Raw genomic sequence first — 22,564 nt, 5'->3', positions numbered from 1 at the left:
TCGACCAAGAGCATCCCAGACGTGCTCGATAGGGTTTAGGTCTGGAGAACAGGCAAGCCACTCCATTCGCCTGATATCCTTTGTTTCAGGGTACTCCTCCACGATGGCAGCTCTGTGGGGCCGTGCGCTATCATCCATCAAGAGAAAGGTGGGACCCACTGCACCCCTGAAAAGGCGGACATACTGGTGCAAAATGACATCCAAATACACCTGACCTGTTACAGTTCTTCTGTCAAAGACATGCAGGGGTGTAAGTGCACCAATCATAATCCCACCCCAAACCATCAAACCACGACCTCCGTACAGGTCCCTTTCAAGGACATTAAGAGGTTGGTATATGGTTTTTGGTTCATGCCAGATGAAAACCCGTCGAGAATCACTGTTCAGACTATACCTTGAGTCATCTGTGAACATAACCTTGGGCCACTGTTTCAATGACCATGTACTGTGTTCTTGATACCAGGCTTTACGGGCTCTCCTGTGACCAAAGGTGAGTGGAATGCACCTTGCAGGTCTCCGAGCGAATAAACCATGTCTGTTCAGTCATCTGTAGACTGTGTGTCTGGAGACAACCGTTCCAGTGGTTGCGGTAAGTTCCCGAGCAAGGCTACCGGCAGTGCCCGTCTGCGGGCACTGATGGTGAAATATCGGTCTTCTTGTGGTGTTGTACACTGTGAATGTCCCGTACTGTAGCGCCTGCACATGTTTCCTGTCTGCTGGAAATCGTTGCCATAATCTTGAGATCACACATTGTGGCACACGGAGGGCCCGTGCTACGACCTGCTGTGTTTGACCAGCCTCCAGTCGCCCTAGTATTCTACCCCACATAACGTGATCCATATGTGTTCTTTGAGCCATTTTCAACACACAGTCACCATTAGCACGTCTGAAGCGCCTGCACACTTACTCGCTGCGCCGTACTCTGACATGCACCAACACACCTCTGTGTATGTGGACTGCTGCCAGCGCCACCGTGCGACGACCACAGCTCAAAAGCACCCCATGGTCATATCCCAAGGTGATTTAAACCCGCAAACCGCCCACCAGAGCTTTGGTTCCCATGTATCAGCATTATCCTTAATTTATGAGCATGAGTGTAGTTCAGGATATATAATGTCAAGAACATTGAGTTACCTGGAAAACTATGCGTTTTATGCATGAGATTTCGATTCTTTAAAAACTCGAGGGTGAGGGGAGAGGGTTACTGATAACCTAATAATTTGTGTATTTACTTTATCTTTTTAAAGAGAGGCGTTGCTGTCTCCTGTACTCCATTTATACTGATGTGATGAGTATAACTAACAAGCCACAGGTATGGGGAACTATTTGATAAACCGAAACAATAACATCAACTGGTATAATACAATCATTGTGCGCAATTTTGGATTTAATGACTATGTGTCAGAAATTTGATTCACATTTACAGTGTGTTTCCCAAACGATACCCAGTGCTGCCTCCGGCAATGTGCGCGGATCAATAGGCGGTCTCCGATTACTGGTTCAAAAGGGTTCAAATGGCTTTGAGCACTATGGGACTCAACTGCTGAGGTCATTAGTCCCATAGAACTTAGAACTAGTTAAACCTAACTAACCTAAGGACATCACAAACATCCATGCCCGAGGCAGGATTCGAACCTGCGACCGTAGCGGTCTTGCGGTTCCAGACTGCAGCGCCTTTAACCGCACGGCCACTTCGGCCGGCTCCGATTACTGCATAATGCTCCAGCCTGCTGCTCGGATACTGCGGCCAGCGTCGTATATCAGTGCTAAACGAGAATGAAACCAGCCAGGTCAGATGCCTGCAGGCAGCGGTGGGCAAACGGGTGACGTGCGGGCAATCAGGGAGCCGGCCCGTAGAGTACACGGATAGATGAACACTGCTTCCAGTGAAATTGGCACCCAATCAGAAATCTGCGCACAGTATTGCTGGAAACTACCAGCTCAATACGTCACAGCCTACCTGTACCCTGAGTCCTCGTTTCACCGAACACGCTCCGCTAAGCCTGCAGTGCTATTACCATGCAAATGACAAGGAACGTAAACAAGACATCCTGCTGCTGGAAAAAGTACAAGAGTATCGCCAATTGTCGACATAGCGTTCTACGATGTGCCTCCATACATACGCATGTGGCACTTGTTCTAGTTGTTTTAATGTTTAAATCTTGCTCTTACTTCTGTTATGATGCTACTCTCTCCTAATGTGAAAACTCATTATGCATTGTCGCTTATATTTTTTATGTCACTTATTTGGTTATGAATACTCCATCCTGTTAAAGTACAGGGTAGATCAAAAAAATGTATGCACACTTTGAAATTGGCTATACAAACCATACAGTTTGAAATGACAACAGTTTGCTATACGTCATTTCCCATTCGAAAGGATTTAATTATACTTTAAATAGGACGTTTGTATAATTACAAAGTCAACTGAGATTTTAGGGGGACTCTTCTCGGTTAAGGGGGGTAGGACGTCAAAAGGGCCGACTTGGAGCAGGAGAGGCATCACAGGACATTTTAATTTCCAGTGTTTATACTTTTACAAATAAATTCATAAAACTTTGTTAGCATCACCAGGAAGGATTCAGAATTCACTCTCATACCAGTGGAAGTTCGAAAACATAACGAAGTAATATTTTTTACATGTGAAATTTCATCATTTTTTTCACTTACTAATGGTTGCATTTGTTGCTATAGGTACACTTTTCTTCATAAGTAAGAGAGATGGTTCTATGAATTTTGCACAGCATACGAACCATACTTAAAGGTGTATGAAAATCATGCCGTATGCTACGTGTGTATTCGTTGTGTTTAACCACAAGGGCCTGAAATGGCATTAATGAGAAATCGAAACTGTTTTGTAAATAAAACAACAACTGAAAACACACGGTTGTTTGGTCATTTTTCCTTGGTAAATAAGACATGGAAACAACGGCCTTGCTGCAGTGCTAACACCGGTTCCCAGTCAGATCACCAAAGTTAAGCGCTGTTGTGCTGGCTAGCACTTGGATGGGTGACCATTCGGTCTGCCGAGCGCTGTTGGCAAGCGGGATGCACTCAGCCCTTGTGAGGCAAACTGAGGAGCTACTTGATTGAGAAGTAGCGGCTCCGGTCTTGTAAACTGAGATACGGTCGGTAGAGCGGTGTGCTGACCACATGCCCCTCCATATCCGCATCCATAGCCGGCCGGAGTCTAGTCTAGTCTCAAATAAAAGATGGCAGTAGCGTTGTGACTCGCCGATGTCCGTGTACAAACTGAGGCCATGGGGCAAACACGACCGACATTCGACAAGCGAAAAAGCAGTCTCAAATATTATTGGAAGTTCGAAAACATCAGTGAAGTGCAACGGGACTGGAGGCAGAAATACATAACTGAACCACCAACATGCATAAGCATCGCTCAGCGTTGCAATAAGTTCCAAACTGCTGGAACAATTATGGATATACATAAGGGAAGTTCAGGCCGCCAACGCACTGCAACAACGGAAGAATCTTCCGCTGCGGTGTTAGATGTATTCGCACGCCCACCACTGAAATCAGCACGACAACGTGCAACGTGCATGTGAAACAGGCATGAGTAGGGTAAGCATAAGTCGTATTTTGCACACAGTGAAATGGAAAGTTTAGATTGCTCAATTACTACACGCGGTGTATGAAGACGATCAAGACAGAAGAAGCCAGTTTAGTAAATGGTTCCTTGTGCAGGTTGAACATGATACTAATTTTGTTTGCCATGTGGTGTGCTCCGATGAGGCACAATTTAAATTAAATGGCACAGTAAACACGCACAAGTGTGCACTGGCGAAATCCTCTAGCTTATATCGAGCGAGCGGTCAATACACCAGGACTTTATGTCTGTTGCGGGTTATCACCAAGGGGACCTTTATTTACAGAAGGTACGGTTGGTTAGTAACATGAGTTATCTGGAGATGCTGGACTCTAATTTGACCAACCATTCGTGCTTTGTTTGGTGACGAACCTTTTGCTTCCAATAAGATGGCGCTCGGCCTCACTTTCATACCGATGCACTCCTATCTGGCTAGCAATATGCCGGCTCGTTGGATTGGACGACGGGGATGCGCTGAGTACCCGCACGTTCTCCTGATTTGACGTCACATGATTTTTAGCTGTGGGGTACCTTCAAAAACGTAGTGTACGGCAGGAAACCAACCACACTAGCAGAACAGCGCCATGAAACTGAAACGGCTTGTCAACCAATTCATGTAGCTGCTCTGCGAGGTGTGATCATGAATGTACAGCATCGTGCTCAGAAGCTTTTGGAGGTTGCTGGTTTGCTGTTTGAACACTTACAGTAATTATTTCACTTTGATTCATTGTATTACTGCTGATATAGATAAGCTCATCCGTACCAAAGTATGTACTCATTTCTTTGATCTGCCCTATACAGGGTGTCCCAGCTATCTTGTCCACCCAAAATATCTCTGGAACAATAACAGCTATTGGAAAACGACTTTCACCGGTATCAATGTAGGGCTGGGGCCCATGAATGTACATATTTGGAAACATTCTAAAACGAAATCATATGTGTTTTTTAACACAAACTTATGTTTTTTTAAATGGACCGCCTGTATTTTTTCTTCAGCAATTCATAGCATGACAAAGCACATACACAATGGAGTTAATTGCATCGCAATATTCCCATTACATCCCGAGATATTGAGACGCGAAGTTGACGCTTGAAACACCCGACATGCGCTGCTGGCGCACGTCCTGAGGCTCAGCCGTGAACCCCATGCTGCCCGTAATCGCGATGTGATTGGCAAGTAAGTGTCCCTCTTGATAAGTATGGAGGTGTGATTACACATGTCAATCACATCGCGATTACGGGCAGCATGGGGTTCACGCCTGAGCCTCAGGACGTGCGCTAGCAGCGCATGTCGGGTGTTTCAAGCGTCAATTTCGCGTCTCAATACCGTGGGATGTAATGGGAATATTGCGATGCAATCAACGCCATTGTGTATGTACTTTGTCATACTACGGATTGCTGAAGAAAAAATATAGGAGGTCCATTTAAAAAAAACGTAAGTTTGTGTTAAAAAAACACATATGCTTTCGTTTTAGAATGTTTCCAAATATGTACATTCATGGGCCCCAGCCCTACATTGATACCGGTGAAAGTCGTTTTCCAATAGCTGTTATTGTTCCAGAGATATTTTGGGTGGACAAGATAGCTGGGACACCCTGTATATCTTACTTATTACAATTTTATAATGCTCAAGTTTCAGCAACTGACAATAACTCAGTGATATTCAGGATTATCCAGGAGTATTGTTCCTATTTAATTCTCGCACCAAATCAAAGATGAGTGAATAGATGTTAGTGTCAGTGGTGCCGAGATACTGCTGAAATAGCTGTAGAAATAACACTACTCGTCAGAATGACGTCAAATTGCAACGGAATATTATCGGGAACGTATGGCAGATGAAAAAAATACTGTGAATTGATCAATAGATGGCACTGTATGTGTCAGAATACGTAGATGAAAGCACCTGTCATGCGCACGACCCATTGAAGTTGGAATAAACACGCCGAGTTCAAATGGTTCAAATGGCTCTGAGCACTATGGGACTTCATATCTGAGGTCATCAGTCCCCTAGAATTTAGAACCACTTAAACCTAAGGACATCACATACATCCATGCCCCAGACAGTATTCGAACCTGCGACCGTAGTGGTTGAGCGGTTCCAGACAGAAGCGCCTAGAACCGTTCGCCCAAACCGGCCGGCAACACGCCGGGTACACAGCTTTTCCTCCATTCGCGTCTGCGACGTTCGGCGTGACTGTCTCAGTGCAGGGTCGCGCTGTGCTTGTAAAGCTGTATTACAAGAATTATGACTGTGCACACATCGCTCGGCAGAAGTTCCGTACACTCATAAGTTTGGAAAAATCCGTTGATCGGTTGACTGCCGTGGGTCTGGAGAAAATGATTCGGAAATTCGAAAAGATGGGATTTTTGGTGTGCAACCTGGTAGAGGGAGGAAACGAATTGATTCGACGTCAGTGGAAGCAGTGGTCAAAGTAATGCAGGAGGAGAAGAGTGGTGGAGTGCAAACGTGTAGTGCACGGGGAATTGCCCGAACGTTGGACATACCCGTGAGCACGGTATTTTACTACCCATTCAAAATTACACATGTTGCTTCCTGTTGATCTGTCAGCGAGAGAAACCTTTGCTTTATAATTTCTTGCTAGCATGGAAGTGGACAACGATGGGCAGTGGAAGATTTTGTGGACTGACGAAGTCCACTCCCATCTGCCACGATTTGTCAATAGACAGATGTGGAACATGGACAACGGAAAATCCATATTCTAATCAACCATTACCACTTCATCCCGAAAAGGTCACTGTGTGATGTGGGTTTACGGCATCATTTATCATAGGACCATATTTTTTCGAGGAGATAGTTGCTCCCGGTCCCATTACCTGTGCCGTCACTGGTAAGCGCTGTGAGTGTTTTTGCGCAACCACGTCATTCCAGCTCTCCAACAGCGTGGATGTGTGGATGGGATCATTTTTATCCAAAATGGCGCATCTCCGCACATTGCAAATCCAGTTAAGAAGCTGCTGAAGCGCCATTTCGGAAATGCTAGAATTATCAGCCGCCGTTTCCATACAGCCTGGCCGTCCCCATCACCTGATCTTAATCCGTGTGACTTCTGGCTATGGGGCAATCTGAAAGATGTTGTGTTCAGTGCTCCGATTGCAAACTTAGCTGCATTGAAGGCTCGCACTGCGCAAAATATTCTGAACGTGGTCCCGGAAACATTTCGATCAGTTGTGGAACATGCTGTTCCTCGATTTCAGCTTGTTGAATAGCATACTGAACATGGTTTGCGCCAGTCACACGGAAATTAATAACCTGATCTGATTTTGGTTTATGCTTTTTATGTGGTTTTTGACCTCAGGACAATTAAAAACCGATGTGAGTGATGCTTTTTATGCTGGTTTAGGCCTCAGGTCAATTAAAATCGATTTTTCCCATCCGATGTTATCTGACCTTGCCGTAGTGGATGGGCTTAGTAACTAACAGTATCACACTGGTACACTCAAACACACTGAGTAGTACAGTTTGTTTAACGTCAAACGTACACCTTAGGCATTGTTGTATGATTCATTTGTCACTTGTAATCTACCACTATTAAATTATGATGCATACAGTGCCATCTATTGCTACATTTTCTAACTATTTATTTTTCTTCTGCCATTCGTTTTTCCCCTTCTCCGGTATTATTCCGTTGCAATTTGACGTCATTCTGACCAGTGGTGTTATTTCTACAGCGTTTTGAAAGTTTAATTATAATCAGCCTGTATACTGATGACCTTGAGAACAATGTTTTAGTGTCTTCAGACACTTTGCAGGTGACGTAGTTACTCTATAATGAGGTACTATCTGAAAAAAGCTTCAGTGGTGTCTTGATAAGTGATGAAAAGACTCATAATTTGCTTTATGTGTTCAGAAATGTTAAATTGTGCCCTCACAATACGAAAACAACGTAATATTCTATGATTGTACTATGAACGGGTCACAGCTGCAATTGGTAAACTCGTGTAAGTACGTACCTAGGCGTAAAAATTTGTATGGATATGAAATGGAACGATTACATAAGCTCAGTCGTAGACAAGTTCGTTGGTAGAATAGTAGGGAAATGCTATTGGTCTACAAGGCAGACTGCTTACAAAACGCTGGTGTTATCCATTGAAAAATGTTGCTTTAGTGTGTAGGACCTTACTAAACAGGACTAACAGGAGTTATTCAACGTATACAGAGAAGGCCAGCATTAATGGCCACAGGTTTGTTTGACCCATAAGAGAATGTCACGCAGGTGTTGAAGAAGCTGAACTGGCAGGCGCTTCAAAAAATGGTTCAACTGCTGAGGTCATTAGTCCCCTAGAACTTAGAACTAGTTAAACGTAACTAACCTAAGGACATCACAAACAGCCATGCCCGAGGCAGGATTCGAACCTGCGACCGTAGCGGTCTTGCGGTTCCAGACTGCAGCGCCTTATCCGCACGGCCACTTCGGCCGGCTCAGGCGCTTCAAGATCGAGGGAAACTACTTAGTAAGTTTCAAGAACTAGGTCTCAATGGTGAATCGGGGAATATGCTACAACCCTCTACTTAGCGATCCCGTAGGGATCGTGAGGACAAGGTCACAGTAACTACAGAACCCACTGAGGATTCCATCGTGCTTGAACCCGACTGGAACGTGAAGAAACCTTAATAACCTGTGCAATGAGAAGTACATTCTGCCATGCACTACACGGTGGTTTGCACGGTATGGATGAAGACGTAGAAGTTGGATTATTGTTACAAAGAAAATTTTTTCTTATTTTTAACTCACTAGGAATGTGAGAAGAAGCCACATAGTTAATGCGACAGCGCATAATATGTACATTGCACGTGCCATATTCTGATCCACCCGCTATACACAGTGTGTCCCAGTTAGGTTAGGACTACTTGTGCGAAATTCCAAACTGCAATGCTATCTCATTGTGAGCTGTGGTGTTACGATCCCCGAAGTTTCTACAACAGTTGTGTGGAAGTTCAAAGATCTAGCTTCACTGCAGCAAAATGGTTCAAATGGCTCTGAGCACTATGGGACTTAACATCTGAGGTCATCAGTCCCCTAGAACTTAGAACTACTTAAACCTACTAACCTAAGGACATCACACACATCCATGCCCGAGGCAGGATTCGAACCTGTGACCGTAGCGGTCGCGTGGTTCCAGACTGAAGCGCCCAGAACCGCTCGGCCACTCCGGCCGGCCACTGCAGCAGTCGTTCTGACCACGAACGTAACAGAACATGCCTGACACTTGTCGGAAAATGGCGGTGGAGCAGAGAGGCAACGAGAAGTTTTTTGAGTCCACCAGCCTTTGTGGCCGAGAATCCATCGAAATCGACCAGAATAGTGAGACGCAGGTTCCTGGTCGCTCCCTGACGACAATGAGTCAACCCACAAAATGAAGACTGTTTGTGAGTTTTTGGTCAGCAAATGGATCATAGTTCTCGATCACCCGCCGTATTCGACGGATTTGGCCCCAGCCAACTTCTTGTTGTTCCCAGAATTGAAGTTGACAACAAAGGACACAATTATGGTGCAAATGAGGACATCCAAGAAAATTGTACTCCTGTAGTGAATGCAATTAAAAAAATGGACTACAGAGTCTGTTTCCAAACAATTTCAAAACGATTTTAGATGTGTGTTGATTCAGGGTAGAAGCTGAAGGGCCGGTGGAGCAGTTTATTGCTCTGAGATTTATTCCACCTGATGATCATTATGATTAAACCGAATGCTGGAATATGATATAGCACGAATTGCATACTATTACTAATGTATCGGTGCCATTGGTTAGCCACTTGAGAGCCTTCGTGCCACATAGATTGTATCAAATCGCTCGCGCAGCGGGCCAACGTCCACCTAACGTTTCTTACCTGTCGTAAGCACCCCAAACCACTACCTTTATATTTCTCGAAGATGTTTGGCATTCAAAAATAGTCCTGCTCTCCCGCTCTCAATGCTACTCACTGTAAGCAATCTTGGCAAGCAACAAATCAACAAAGTAATATTGTAATGAAAAAAGGTGTTGCAGCAAATAAGAAGACGAACGTACCTTGATTAATAAAATATAATTCAGAGGCCCAGTGTCCTCCAATAAAGCACATATTACAACTGCAAGGCATTCCTATTACAGTAATGTTTGGCACCTGTAGTTATTCAGAGAACACAAATGACAGAGTATCAGGCTAGCGTCTTCCCTTAGGCGCCTTATGATGACACCTCTCATTTATGTCATAAATTATCTTCACAATGAATCAATCTCTACCCTTCAGAGCAATGCAATATACGAGGGCAGTTCAATAAGTAATGCAACACATTTTTTTCTCGGCCAATTTTGGTTGAAAAAACCGGAAATTTCTTGTGAAATATTATCAAACATTCCCGCTTCGTCTCGTATAGTTTCATTGACTTCCGACAGGTGGCAGCGCTGTACGGAGCTGTTAAAATGGCGTCTGTAACGGATGTGCGTTGCAAACAACGGGCAGTGATCGAGTTTCTTTGGCGGAAAACCAGGGCATCTCAGATATTCATAGGCGCTTGCAGAATGTCTACGGTGATCTGGCAGTGGACAAAAGCACGGTGAGTCGTTGGGCAAAGCGTGTGTCATCATCGCCGCAAGGTCAAGCAAGACTGTCTGATCTCCCGCGTGCGGGCCGGCCGTACACAGCTGTGACTCCTGCAATGGCGGAGCGTGCGAACACACTCGTTCGAGATGATCGACGGATCACCATCAAACAACTCAGTGCTCAACTTGACATCTCTGTTGGTAGTGCTGTCGCAATTGTTCACCAGTTGGGATATTCAAAGGTTTGTTCCCGCTGGGTCCCTCGTTGTCTAACCGAACACCATAAAGAGCAAAGGAGAACCATCTGTGCGGAATTGCTTGCTCGTCATGTGGCTGAGGGTGACAATTTCTTGTCAAAGATTGTTAAAGGCAATGAAACTTTGGTTCATCACTTCGAACCTGAAACAAAACGGCAATCAATGGAGTGGCGCCACACCCACTCCCCTACCAAGAAAAAGTTTAAAGCCATACCCTCAGCCGGTAAAGTCATGGCTACAGTCTTCTGGGACCGTGAAGGGGTTATTCTGTTCGATGTCCTTCCCCATGGTCAAACGATCAACTCTGAAGTGTATTGTGCTACTCTTCAGAAATTGAAGAAACGACTTCAGCGTGTTCGTAGGCACAAAAATCTGAACGAACTTCTCCTTCTTCATGACAACGAAAGACTTCACACAAGTCTTCGCACCCGAGAGGAGTTCACAAAACTTCAGTGGACTGTTCTTCCTCATGCACCCTACAGCCCCGATCTCGCACCGTCGGATTTCCATATGTTTGGCCCAATGAAGGACGCAATCCGTGGGAGGCACTACGCGGATGATGAAGAAGTTACTGATGCAGTACGACGTTGGCTCCGACATCGACCAGTGGAATGGTACCGTGCAGGCATACAGGCCCTCATTTCAAGGTGGCGTAAGGCCGTAGCATTGAATAGAGATTGCGTTGAAAAATAGTGTTGTGTAGCTAAAAGATTGGGGAATAACCTGGTGTATTTCAATGCTGAATAAAACAACCCCTGTTTCAGAAAAAAAAAGTGTTGCATTACTTATTGAACTGCCCTCGTACGTTAGCCCCTCCTAGAACAACCTGTCTTCTCTTTACGTACATAGAATTTAGATACCGGGTTCACTCAGAGTTAAACAGTTAATTTTGCACTACCACGCAGGACTTCTAATGATGCAGCAACAACAAACACTCGCTCGCCTGAATATTACTATCTCACACAATGAATCTGGCATACAGTAAAACTCTGAAGGCTTTTCGGAAATTCACACCAGCTCCGAGGCATAAAAGAAATCACATTCCCATTACAATGAGACTGCATCTTGATTGTGATACGCAGTTCTACCGTTGTTCTAAAGTTCGTCACAGTCCCAATGAGACTTCGTCTCACAGAATCAAAATCACTGCCTCACGTACGCCTTTACTGGTGTATTAAATTGCGGAATAGCCTGCCGCTACTCAAGTGCTGTTCCAGACACTCTGACAGTGCCTGGAAAGCCATTTGTACTGTAAAAGTACTTACTGACCGAATAAAGTTAGCATTTCATTGGAGCGGTTAGATACGGGTCTGTCCGCCATAAAGGACACAGAGTGACCCTACAGAGCGAAAGCACCAACGTCAGAACTAGCGCTCCCCTCCCCTTCATTCGTACCTCCGCGTCGATTATTAATCACGTCGTTACTCATTTTCTAAGGTAATGAAAGAAAATAGCATGTAAGAGAGGAGATCGTTTTCTTACCACCTGCCCTCAATCACGTGCTTCAGACTACATTTGAAATACTTTTTTCTTAACCTGAAGGGTTAAGAATAACTGGGACTATTTTCTCTCGATGCCGATATCTCACAATAACGCCATTTTAGTTCTACAGGGGGGTTCCCCTCAGCATTCACAATGCCACCTACTTTCTGATATCGGAAGGGTATTGTTGTTGGTTTGTGGTGTTTTAGGATGCAAAAACAACTATGGCCGGAAGGGTATTACTACGCTGAAGTTGTTATAGAAGGTACTAGAAACCTACCATTTCCTCGCGCAACTGGCACACCCATCTACATCCGGCCACATCAACCAGTGCGTCTTCCCACTCGAGGTGACTCAGAGCCTTCTATACTGATCATTCGACGTATGCCTGCCCACTGCCTTCTGCATACTCTCATATACAGTTACTTTGTTTAATAACAAAAGTATATTAATTCACGTCACCTTATGGGTGGCGTGAATAACTTTGGTTTAAATCTGGGTGAAGCCCTTACATTATTATTATTATTATTATTAACATTATTATTGAAGCCTTTAAATAAAATTGCAAAATAGAATGGGTATATTTATACAGTAGTAAGTGACGTAGTTGCTACGTTACAAGGAGGAGACTATTCTGAATTAATACAGTGATTTTGTGAACATAATCTATGATTTCTTTTTCGCCGCCAAGGTCCTATCCGAACTGGGACATACTGTGTATATCATATTTTATTTTGAAGCATGCTTTGTCGAGTAGAAGAGAAACGATTTTTAAAATCTGTCTTTGTCTTCCATCTGATCATAAGTAAACAAAATCATTATTGAAACTTCCTGGCAGATTAAAACTGTGCGCCGGACCGAGACTCGAACTCGGGTCAAGTGCTCTATCAACTGAGCTACCCAAGCACGACCCACGACCCGTCCTCACAGCTTTACTTCTGCCAGTACCTCGTCTCCTACCTTCCAAACTGTACAGAAGCTCTCCTTCGAACCTTGCAGAATTTGCACATCTTTCAGGAGATTTCATTTTTTTTTCCTTACACATGTTTATCCTTTTCACGCACAGCTCTCTGTCTGCAGCCTATTTGTTTTCGTTTCCTGTGCTCCGCCAAAAAATAACATAAAAAAGTTGGGATGCTGCTGATGGTGAGACTGTATACTCTCTAATGTCTCTTGCAGCGGTCTCTCCGCGATATTTTCAGAAATTTTATAAATTATGTAACTCAGTACATATCTTGAAGTATCTCTTCTTATCGTACCGAATCCTAAACTTTAATATACGATGATTATCAATGCAAAGTACTTTCGAGCCCTATTATTCCTTAGAATAGCTTCTCTGCTATCTATGTTTTCTCTTATGAAAAGAATGAAGGAGATCTTGCCGATTAGCCGTGAAAGAAGGAGGATGTATATGTGTGTATTGTTGAGCTAGTCGCCATCTTGATGAGATTCTGTATGAGAAGGAATTTAATACATGAACTAAACTAAAGTAAGTGTGTTCGCGTATTATTTAACTCATTATTATTGACAGTGTCTGCTTACTACGCTGTGTTGCACGGGATCAGTGGGGAACGTCTGATTTACACTGGACGAGTTCAAATGGTTCAAATGGCTCTGAGCACTATGGGACTTAACATCTATGGTCATCAGTTCCCTAGAAATTAGAACTAATTAAACCTAACTAACCTAAGGACAGCACGCAACACCCAGTCATCACGAGGCATACACTGGACGAACCTGCCGTTTTGTATGCTCAAGATATCCAGTTTATTACTTCAAATAAATAGGCTAAAACGGTCTTACCAGCAGATCTCCGGTCTTCCCCATGTGATCACCGAAAATTAATAATTATTACAAATGTTTTTAGGAGATCGACTGACAATTTTCGTCGCACCGAGATTTCGAAATTGCTTCACTGCCTTATGGAATTTAAGTTAAGCCCAATTTAATCAGGATAGAACAGTATTGAACTGTGTGAGTGTGATAAGCCTGCTTTGTGAATGAAAATTCCATTAATATACGCATGTTTTTCACTATCCTGATCAGTGAAGCTAAATCAGGCCGGTGTGAGAGAGGTTTTTAAGTTTCAGATCCCACAAAAAAATATTAAAACTCATTTACGTTAACGAAAGAAAAGGATGTTGCGAAAATATAGCTACCTATTTATGTTTTAAGTTTTCAAGGGATATTGTGTTATTTTATGAAGAACGTCGTCTTTTATTTTCATACACAAGAAGTTTTTATTTGTTTTCTCATTACCTGCATCTTTTGCTCATGTAATAGGTGTTTGTTCTCTTTGAAAAAAAAAAATAAAAATAAAAAAGTAAATAAAAAAAGAAAAAAGGTGGTAGAGCAGTTGTCCGTGAAGGGCAAAGGTCCCGAGTTCGAGTCTCGGTCCGGCACACAGTTTTAATCTGACAGGAAGTTTCATATCAGCGCGCACTCCGCTGCAGAGTGAAAACCTGATTCAGAAAATCATTATTGCGTCCCACAGAAAATACGTGTAAATTTTCAAATATTTAAAAAAGCAGTAAAACTCATCGCTTGACGCAGAGTCCAAAGTTGTTTCTCGCCCAGATTCCGTTCGTTAACTGTGACAAAACTGGAATGGAATGCGCTGTGCTCGACGGTCTGGCTGTATTAATACAGAACATATTCCACCAACGGCTCTGACCACAAAAATATTCGCATTGTTGTTTCAGAGGGGACAGGCTGTCTAGCAGTGGGTGGAATTTTTTTGCGCGTTCAGAGAAACGCAATTTAGCTGGCAGGCAGGTGGCTGGCTGCGGTTTCGGAACCCTGTAGCTGGCACGCGCGCTTGCTGCCGCTCAGACAGCCGGGCTCTCTGCGCGGTATGAACAGGGAACATTCTTCTGCTGCTCTACAAAGCACGTTTTATATTGTGTTATGTTATATTTATAAACTGTTTTGAAATGTTCTGGATATTCAGCAGGAGTGGCGTCGTCAGAGTGACGTGATGTTCCGGCAGATTGTCTTCTGGCCATCTTCAGATGGTCCTGATGATTGTCTTCAGCTTGGTGCCATATCGATAGAGATAAAAGAAAATAACGAACTTCCGTTCCTGGACATGATAGTCAAGAGAAGACCAGACGGCACACCATAACGCGGCATGTACTGTAAACCAACGCATACAGATATATGCTTTGATGCCTGCAGCTGCTATGTCCCCTCTCAGCGAGAAGGCGTCCTCAGTGCAATTAAGTGCAAAAGTGTCGCGAAATTTCCAAAACAGTTGAGCAGCTGTGTTGCTGCACCTACAGACAGTCTGTAGAAGAATGGTTTCAACTACACTACTGGCCATCAAAATTGCTACACCAGGAAGGTTACGTGCTACAGACGGAAATTTAACCGACAGGAAGAAGATGCTCTGATATGCAAATGATTAGCTTTTCAGAGCATTCACACTAGGTTGGCGCCGGTGGCGTAACCTACAACGTGCTGACATGAGGAAAGTTTACAACCGATTTCTCATACACAAAACAGCAGTTGACCGGCGTTGCCCGGTGAAACGTTGTTGTGATGCCTCGAGTAAGGAGGAGAAATGCGTACCATCACGTTTCCGACTTCGATAAAGGTCGGATTGTAACCTATCGCGATTGCGGTTAATCGTATCGCGACATTGCTGCTCGCGTTGGTCTAGATCCAATGAATGTTAACAGAATATGGAATCGGTGTGTTCAGGAGGGTAATACGGAACGCCGTGCTGGATCCCAACGGCCTCGTATCACTAACAGTCGAGATGACAGGCGTCTTATCCGCATGGCTGTAACGGACCGTGCAGCCACGTCTCGACCCCTGAGTCCACAGATAGGGACGTTTGCAAGACAACAACCATCTGCACGAACAGTTCGACGACGATTGCAGCAGCATGGACTATCAGCTCGGAGACCACGCCTGCGGTTACCCTTGCCGCTGCATCACAGACAGGAACGCCTGCGATCGTGTACTCAACGGCGAACCTGGGTGCACGAATGGCAAAACATCAATTTTTCGGATAAATCCAGGTTCTGTTTACTAAATCACGATGGTCGCATCCGCGTTTAGCGACATCGCGGTGAACGCTCATTGGAAGCATGTATTCGTCATCGCCATAATGGCGTATCACCCGGCATGATGGTATGGGGTGCCATTGGTTACACGTCTCGCTCACCTCTTGTTCACATTGACGGCGCTTTGAACAATGGACGTTACATTTCCGATATGTTACGACCCGTGGCTCTACCCTTCATTCGACCGCTGCGAAACCCTACATTTCAGCAGGATAAAGCACGACCGCATGTTGCAGGTCCTGTACGGGCGTTTCTGGATACAGAAAATGTTCGACTGCTGCAATGGCCAGCACATTCTCCAGATCTCTCACCAATTGAAAACGTCTGGTCAATGGTAGCCGAGCAGCTGGCTCGTCACAATACGCCAGTCACTACTCTTGATGAACTGTGGTATCGTGTTGAAGCTGCATGGGCAGCTGTACCTGTACACGCCATCCAAGCTCTGTTTGACTCAATGCCCAGGCGTATCAAGGCCGTTATTACGGTCAGAGGTGGTTGTTCTGGGTGCTGATTTCTCAGGATCTATGCACCCAAATTGCGTGAAAATGTAACCACATGTCAGTTCTAGTATGATATATTTGTTCAATGAATACCCGTTTATCAACTGCATTTCTTCTTGGTATAGCAATTTTAATGGCCAGTAGTGTATGAGTAGTCGACACCTTGCTGTTTGAAGCGTCGCAAGTCCTAGGGTGACCTCCGAGGACACAATGCATTTACGCCATTGCAGAGAAATGTCATAGGCACCTTTGAGCCACATTCCAAACTTCTGCCCAACAGTTAGAAACAAGAAGGAGGTTTCAAAACAGTGACCTTTACTTGTGTTGCACAGAGTATTTCAATAGTACATTGGGGTGACAAAAGTCGTTGGATACCTCGTAATATCATGCTGGACCACCTTTTGCCCGGCATAGTGCAGAAACCCGACATGGCATGGACTTAACAATTCGCTGGAAGTCCACTGCACAAATACTGATCCATGCTGCCTCTATAGCCTTCCATAACTGCGTAAGTGCTGCCGCTGCAGGATTTTGTGTACGAACTGATTTCGCGACTGTCTTCCATAATTGTTAGATGGGATTCATGGCCGGCGATCTGGGTGGCCATATTATTCGCTGGAATTGTCCAGAATATCCTTCTAACCAATACCTACAACTGTGGCCTGGTGACGCGGCGCACAGTCACCCATAAAAATTCCTTCGTTTTTTGGGAACACGACTTTCATGAGTGGCCGCAAAAGGTCTCCAAGTACACAGCCTACATTATTGTGGAGCCACGTCCAGCTTGCACGGTGCCTTGTTGACAACTTGAATCCGTTCGCTTCGAGGGCTTTGCGTCACACTCGCTCCCTACCATCAGCTGTTACCAACCGAATCGGGGCTCATCTGTTCAGACTACGGTTTTCCAATGATCTAGGGTCCAACGGACACGGCCAAGAGCGTAGGAGAGGCGCTGCAGGCGATGTTGTGATGTTAGCAAAGGCATGTTCGTCCGTCGTCTGCTGTCATAGCCCACTACACCAAATTTCGCCACACTGTCCTAACGGATACATTCGTCGTGGGTCCCACGTTGATTTCTGCAGTTGCTTCACGCAGTGTTACACGTCTCTCAACACTGACAACTCTACGAAGAAACCGCTGCTCTCGTTAGTTAAATGAACGCCGTCGCCGACTGTGTTGTCCATGGTGAGAGGCAGTGCCTGAAATTTGGTATTCACGGCGCTCCCTTGACACTGTGAATCGCGCAATACTGAATTCTCTTACGATTTCCGAAATTGAATGTCCCATACGTCTAGCTAGAACTACCATTCCGATTTCAAAGTCTGTTGATTTCCTTTGTCCTGCCATAATCACGTCGGAAACCTTTTGACATGAATCAGCTGAGCACAAACGACCTCTCCGCCAATTCATTGCTTGCGCTCGCGGCAGTACGGCCATCTGTATACGTGATATCGCTATTCCATGACTTTTGTCCATTAATTACCTTGTGCAATGGTTTAATTTTTTGAATTGAAGTCCAATTTGTATCTGAGCAATGGGTTTTGAATTGGTCATCTTGCGGCACTTCGGTCGGTCCGTTTTCTGGTGCACAGATGTTAGGTGGCCAATGACCATGCCTCTGCATGGATGGGTCCGAGCGAGTGTTTCGCTTGGGGCTTTTCATGGCCATTATCTTTTGTTTCCTTAAGGAGCTGCCGGTCAATTTCATTTTGGAATGTGGCCCCTAGGTTCATGTTTGGGGGGGGGGGGGGGGGAGGTTGAGCCGTGCGCGGCTCGCGGTCATGCCATTTATTGCTCGTCATCTTGTTTTTATGGTTCTGTCGCCTCGTTTTCTTTTAATTCGATTTACTGGCGTCACTAGATTGCTGGTTTGCTTGCCCGTGAGTGGCAGCAGCAGCGCTTATCGATAAGTGCACTGTCGTACTATCTCTGGAACGACCGTTAGTATTTCCGCATCGTCGTGTGTCTGGAGTTCAGTTTGAAAGGAGCGCCAGTGAGGTCCGGGCAGCCTGTACTCGCCGACCGCTGGCGACACAGATGCACTGTCCGACGGAAGGAGACAGTAGAGGGAACGACCGTTGGTTGGTCGTTCGGTCGGTAACTCATTGGATGACGTATATTTGGTCGCCTACCGCTTCGGGTTCTCTGTGTGTGTGTCGATTTTTCATTCGTTCTTGTTGTTCGACAGTGATTGCGTTTACGATTGTTCGAGTTCTTGTGGAAGTGCTCTCGTGAAAACCTGTGTCTAGCTTGTGTAATTTCGACTGAGCAGTTATGTTAGTGCTGTCTGCGTACTGGAGTCTACAGTTGGTCGGTTGGGACAGACCAGCGTGGAAGTCTCCGCTGTGAGGTCATTAGCGTAGTGTTTCGCAGTGTGTTTTTCCTCGGCGTGTTGATGCTGTCCGGTACCACGTGTAGTTCGACAGCTTGTTGTTGTTCTCCCTTTTTCTTTGAGTGGTTATTGTGCTTTGACTGTGTTTAGACGCCAGTTATTAAGACACAGTCCTGCTGCGATTCTCGTCCTCGCTGATAATTTTGGTTGTCGTGCCGTTGGTCGGGTGTAAGGGAACTGATTAGGTTGTTGGCTGGTTCTTCAGCCGTGCCTAGGTTGTGCTGCAACCCGATTATTTAGTGTTACGCTTGGCCGCCTGTCTCACCCAAACTGTTGTTAGGGTTTCCTCCCCAGGCCGACCCTTGTAACACTTCTGAGCACCACTGTTCTGTTCTTTGTCATTGTGATTTTCTTTTGTGACAAGTACTGTGCCAGGCATTAGCCATGTATTAATTTTTTCTGTTCGATGTTCAGTGTGTGGCCTTCAGCCGAACCTTGTGTGAAGTATTTTAAGATTAGGCCTTCAGTCGTGTTTCATTTAAAATTCTTAGGCCTTCAGTCGTCTTTCATTTAAAATTATTGTTTGCTCCGTATCTAGGCCTTCAGACGCGCTTGTTTTAAAATCTGTGGCTTTCAGCCGTCATGTGTAAATTCCTGCCTGTAAAGTTTCTCTTTAATTATCTCGAATTCTTAAAATTGCCTTCAGGTGTACTGTGTAGCCGGCCGCGGTGGCCGAGCGGTTGTAGGCGCTTCAGTCCGGAACCGCACGACTGCTACGGTCGCAGGTTCGAACCCTGCCTTGGGGATGGATGTGTGTGATGTCCTTAGGTTAGTTAGGTTTAAGTAGTTCTAAGTTCTATGGAACTGATGACCTCAGATCTTAAGTCCCATAGTATTCAGAGCCATTTTTTGTACTGTGTGGATGGTTATCTTAAGGTTTGTCTTTAATTACTTTGAATAATTGTGTGGGCCTTCAGCAGTCAAGGTATTTCAAATTTTCTTAAGATGGTTTTCTTATGTGGAAAAATTATTGGGCTTACAGCGGAGGCATTAATTTAAATTTTCCTTAATATGGCTTTTAGCCGAGATTTGCAAATGCTTGCCTTTTAAATAATTTCGTTTGCTGATATGAAATATTATTTGGGCCTTTAGCCGAGAAGATATTTTAATTTTACTTAAGTAAGGCCTTCAGCCATTTGTCTAAATTATGGTGCCTTAAAAGGAATTATTTAAGGGTATTTTAATTTTACTTAAGTAAGGCCTTCAGCCATTTGTCTAAATTATGGTGCCTTAAAAGGAATTATTTAGGGGTATTTTAATTTTACTTAAGTAAGACCTTGAGCCGTTTCTCTAAATCCTTCTGTTTTAAAAGGAATTACACTACTAGCCGTTAAAATTGCTACACCAAGAAGAAATGCAGATGATAAACGGGTATTCATTGGAGAAATATATTATACTAGAACTGAATTGTGATTATATTTCCACGCTGGCCAGGGCAGCAGTCGAACATTTTCTGTATCAAGAAAGGCCCGTACAGGACCTACAACATGCGGTCGTGCATTATCCTGCTGAAATGTAGGGTTTCGCAGGGATCAAATGAAGGGTAGAGCCACGGGTCTTAACACATCTCAAATGTAACGTCCACTGTTCAAAGTGCCGTCAATGAGAACAAGAGGTGACCGAGACGTGTAACCTATGGCACCCCATACCATCACGCCGGGTAATACGCCAGTATGGCGATGACGAATACACGCTTCCAACGTGCGTTCACCGCGATGTCGCCAAACACGGATGCGACCATCATGATGCTGTAAACAGAACCTGGATTCATCCGAAAAAATGACGTTTTGCCATTCGTGCACGAAGATTCGTCGTTGAGTACACCATCGCAGGCTCTCCTGTCTATGATGCAGCGTTAAGGGTAACCGCAGCCACGGTCTCCGAGCTGATAGTCTATTCTGCTGCAAACGTCGTCGAACTGTTCGTGCAGATGGTTGTCGTCTTGCGAACGTCCCCATCTGTTGACTCAGGGATCGAGACGTGTCTGCACGATCCGTTACAGCCATGCGGATAAGATGCCTGTCATCTCGACTGCTAGTGATACGAGGCCGTTGGGATCCAGCACAGCGTTCCGTATTACTCTCTTGAACCCACCGATTCCATATTCTGCTGACAGTCACTGGATCTCGACCAACGCGAGCAGCAATATCGCGATATGATAAACCGCAATCGCGATAGGCTACAATCCGATCTTTATCAAAGTGGGGAACGTGATGGCACGCATTTCTCCTCCTTGCACGAGGCATCACGACAGCGTTTCACCAGGCAACGCCGGTCAACTGCTGTTTGTGTATGAGAAATCGGTTGGAAACGTTCCTCTTGTCAGCACGTTGTAGGTGTCGCCACTGGCGCCAACGTCGTGTGAATGCTCTGAAAAGCTAATCATTTGCATATCACAGCATCTTCTTCCTGTCGATTAAGTTTCGCGTCTGTAGCTCGTCATCTTCGCGGTGTAGCAATTTTAATGGCCAGTCGTGTATTTAAACTTTATTATTGGGCAGTTACTTGGGCCCTCAGCCGTGAATTCATCGTTATTGTTTTAAAGAGAAAACTGTGCATTAGTTTTCGAGGAAGTAAGTTGTGTTTTCTTGTGTAACTAACAATAACTGATCTTGGCCCCTTTCCACAACCTCATCCGCTCTCTCCTGCAAACCCAGATTTCAGCATTTTGTAAGTTCTTTTACGCAGCTAAATGGGCTTCACGTGAAACGAGGGATAGTAATAAAAGAAGAGTTTTTGCATCGTAATGTGTTGTGTGAATTAGACTTAAGAGAAGAGAGTACGCACCTGGACCCAGCCGGAGCGGCCCAGGTAGACGCCGTCGACCTCGCGGTCGCACCAGCGCACCGGCGACAGCTCCCTGCTGCAGCTGCCGGAGCTGTTGGCGACGGTCACGGTGGTGGAGACGGCGGTCACGCCCGACAGCAGCGAGGACTCGCGCCGCGGCAGCGTCGAGTAGGTGGGCTTGAGCTGCGCAGACACGCCGCCGCCGCCGCCCCCGGAGTTGGCGGTCGCCGAAGCGGATCCGGAGGACCGCGGCGTGGTGCGCGCGAACGACGCCGGCGGCGGGGGTGGCGCCGAGTCCTGCGGGGGCGGGCCCTGCTTCTGCTGCTGCTGCGGCGACGGGCAGTCCCACGGGTCCGCCGCGTTGCGCAGGTGCAGGATCGACACGTTCGGGCCCCTGCACACACACACACCAACAGGCAAGTAAAGAACACTGCTGTCACCTTGTGTAACAGCTCGGGTTCTCGGAGACACGAAAGCTTTTCCCGCTTTTCGCATCTCATTTGGGCGAAGGTGCAGTAGCTGACGCACGCTGTCGGAACTCTTACGAGGTAGGAACGTTACGTGCTAGTATCGTTGGTAATTGCGCGAACTGTTTCCGATTGTGGTATGATCGGCTGTTTGAATAAAAGCTATAAGGCTGATTTCAAATCCACGTGCCAAAACTCATATTTGCTTTTAGAAATTAGCACACATTTACACATGGCTTTACCTGCGTATGTGTGTGGCATATAGAAATCCTATGTACCTCTGTCCATCTTCACCTGCCACTATCTCTGTCGGCTGGTACCGGCGGAGGTTCGAGTCCTGCCTCGGGCATGGGTGTGTGTTTGTCCTTAGGATAATTAGGTTAAGTAGTGTGTATGCTTAGGGACTGATGACCTTAGCAGTTAAGTCCCATAAGATTTCACACACATTTGAACACACTATCTCTG

The 22,564-nt window shown here is 45.3% G+C and overlaps 1 protein-coding gene across 1 annotated transcript in view; it reads right to left on the bottom strand.

The window, feature by feature from the left end:
* LOC124776021 (AF4/FMR2 family member lilli-like) overlaps window positions 1-22,127 on the bottom strand; it is a 754,556-nt gene extending 732,429 nt beyond the window's left edge. The window contains exon 1 of the mRNA XM_047250862.1: window positions 21,633-22,127. Coding sequence (XP_047106818.1) covers window positions 21,633-22,127 — 495 coding nt within the window. The remainder of the gene's footprint in view (window positions 1-21,632) is intronic.
* Window positions 22,128-22,564: the final 437 nt, after the last annotated feature.

This window comes from Schistocerca piceifrons, chromosome 2 (assembly GCF_021461385.2).
Source record: "Schistocerca piceifrons isolate TAMUIC-IGC-003096 chromosome 2, iqSchPice1.1, whole genome shotgun sequence".
In the NCBI taxonomy this organism is placed as follows: Eukaryota; Metazoa; Arthropoda; class Insecta; order Orthoptera; family Acrididae; genus Schistocerca; species Schistocerca piceifrons.
The sequence above is the reverse complement of the archived record's forward strand: the minus strand, read 5'-3'. Positions and strand labels throughout refer to the sequence as shown.